We start from the raw sequence: 2,871 nt of genomic DNA, 5'->3' as shown, positions 1-2,871 counted from the left end.
TATCGTACTAAATAATAATAATTATTAAAAGACTAACATTAATAGGCATAATATTTTAGGCAGGAAACTCAATTTCTTTTAAGTAAAAATATTACTATATTGTTTTAATTAGAAAATAAGTTTGTTTTCAAATACAATTGGCTACTATAATCTAATTAGTTATTAGTGTAGTGTTTATTCCTATTTATTACTCATAAACTATGGAACTTCCCTGATCATGTTTGTGAAACTAGTTTTTTTTTCATCTAAAACAAATGTTTATAAAAACAAATAATGATTACACAAAATTTGTATAAATCAATTTGTTATTAAAGCATATAATTAGCAATATTAAATAAATAAATAAATAAAGTAAAAAGTTGAAGTCCACTGAATTTGTGTAAGACAAATTTGACATTCCCACTGAATATCTGATTTGGTCACCATGAAATCAACGGAGACCTAATTTCAAACCCAATTCCTCACTTCCAATTTAAATTTATTTCCCTCTTCTTTTTTCTTTTTAATATTTAATATACACATTTTTCTTCAACCATATAATTTTTAACCTTTTTTTCTAACTCAATTTTATGTTTAAGTCCAACAGATTTTGGAAATCATATCTAACACTTTCTATCATTTCTTACCATTATTTATTTGTTATTAAATTATTAGTTTTTGTTATACGTGTATTTGATTCTTTAATTTCTTTTTTGGAAGACTATTTCAAGACTATAATAATCCTTTATGTTATAGCTACTATCAATGCTATTTTATTTGCAACAGTATTTACCTTAAACATTCATTATTTTTAACTTTTGTTACCGTATTTATTATTTTCTTCTCAAATTAAAACGGGAGAAATTGTAAAATATAACAAAATATATCAAATTTTTAGATTCTATCAATGATAGACATTGATAGAGACTGATATACTTCTATCAGTGACATTGATAGACAGTAACAAAAGTTTATCGATGGATAAAATTCAAAATTTTGCTCTATTTGATAAAAATTTTAGTTTATTTTAATATATTCTAAAATGTCCTTTAAAATAATCTGCATCTCAAATATATATTACTATAATCCAAACTAAAATAATCTATATCTCAAACACAAATTATTATAATACAACAATAAGTATAGTTAAGTAAATAACAAACCAACCCTTTGCCCCAAATGTCCAAAATGTTTTAAATATATCTCACTAAATTATTGTTATTATTTTAAATTATAAGCGTACTTTTAAAAAATTTACAATTTCTCTCTCAATAATTATTAAGCTTATTTTTATAATTTAAAAATATCATATAAAGAAGAAGAAAAAAATACCTAAATAACCTTTTAAAATTATTCTTAAAGCTGTTGAAAGATGTTTTTAAAAAACTATTTACTAAATACACCAATTGTAAATAATTCAATAATATAAGGTGTAAATATATGCAGAATAATGCAACATATAAGGAAAGAATAAATACAATGATATACTCCAAGATTATGGCCAAATTACCCTAGTTATAGTAATTTCTTCCTTCAAACTCAAGTTGGTAGAGTAGAAACCACCTTGAATTTGTGAAGTAACAGAGTAAAACAAGAAGGGAGAGCTTTTGTGAAGATATCTGGAGGTTGGTCAATGGTAGAGATAGATTGGAGATGGAGAGTGTTGCTCTGAAGATGATGACGAACAATATGACAATTGTTCTCAATGTGCTTTGTTCATTCATGAAATACATCATTATGTGCAATCTGAATGACACTAAGGTTATCACAATGAAGAATAGTGGGTGATGTCCGTGGGGCTCCCACATCAGTAAGTAGTCAATGAAGCCATAATAATTCTAAAGTGGCATCAGCTAGAGCACGATATTCAGACTCAGTGCTAGAACGAGGAACGACATATTGTTTCTTGCAGCGCCAGGAGATAAGAGCATCACCTAAATAGAAGCAATAACTAGTGGTATATCTTCTATCAGTAGGATCTCCTGTTTAATCAGCATCAGAGAATCCAGAGAGAACTAGAAAAAACTGTGAGGAGAAGTATAGACCATGACCTAAAGTGCCTTTAATATAGCAAAAAATACGAAGGACAGTAGTGAAGTGGATAGTACGAGGAGCAGCCATGAATTGACTAACAATGTGAAATGCAAATGCAATATAAGAATGAGTCACAGTTAAGTAAATTAGGCTACCAACAAGTTGATGATACAAAGTAGGATCGTCAAGAGGAACACCATCAAAAGGAGTGAGTCACACATTTGGATCCAAAGGCGTTGAGGATGTGGTAGAATCAGTAATACCAGATCGACTGAGGAGGTCAGTGGCATATTTAGCTTGAGATAAGTAATAGTCATCAGACAAGGAGGAGATCTCAAGGCCAAGAAAATAACTTAGAGTTCCTAAATCCTTCATCTCAAAGTGCCTACCTAGGTAACATTGCAAGTCAGATATTGCTTGAGGGTCATCACCTACAATAATCATGTCGTCAACATATAAAAGAAGGAGCACAATATCACTAGATGTCTGGCGAGTGAGCAAGGCTGAATCATGAGAGCTGGAGGTGAACCCAAGTTGAGTAATAGTGTAACTAAATGTTGCAAACTAGACTCGAGGAGCCTGCTTTAGACCGTAGAGAGCACTGCGAAGAAGACATACTTTCTGAGGTGGCGGAGTAGTATTAGGTGGCGGTTTCATATGGACTTCTATGGATAGAGTTCTATTGAGGAATGCATTTTTAACATACATTTGAAGAAGGGGCCATTGTTTTGTAGCTACAATAGCTAAAAGACTGCGAACATACAACATTCAAGCTATTGGGAGTAAATGTTTCTTCATAATCAATGTCATATTCCTGAGAATAACCTTTGGCTACAAGGTGTGCTTTGTATTGTTCAA

The 2,871-nt window shown here is 30.4% G+C and overlaps 1 protein-coding gene across 1 annotated transcript; it reads right to left on the bottom strand.

Moving 5' to 3' along the window:
* Positions 1 to 1,797: 1,797 nt before the first annotated feature.
* Positions 1,798 to 2,670, bottom strand: LOC116402772 (uncharacterized mitochondrial protein AtMg00810-like). Its single transcript, XM_031882954.1, has 3 exons — positions 2,579 to 2,670; positions 2,277 to 2,530; positions 1,798 to 1,961 (listed from the first exon to the last, which is right to left on the bottom strand). Exons 1-3 carry the CDS (start codon positions 2,668 to 2,670, stop codon positions 1,798 to 1,800), a joined length of 510 nt encoding a protein of 169 aa, XP_031738814.1.
* Positions 2,671 to 2,871: the final 201 nt, after the last annotated feature.

The sequence above is a fragment of the Cucumis sativus genome, chromosome 3, assembly GCF_000004075.3.
Source record: "Cucumis sativus cultivar 9930 chromosome 3, Cucumber_9930_V3, whole genome shotgun sequence".
In the NCBI taxonomy this organism is placed as follows: domain Eukaryota; kingdom Viridiplantae; phylum Streptophyta; class Magnoliopsida; order Cucurbitales; family Cucurbitaceae; genus Cucumis; species Cucumis sativus.
Note: the sequence above shows the minus strand (reverse complement) of the source record. Positions and strands in the feature narration are given on the sequence as shown.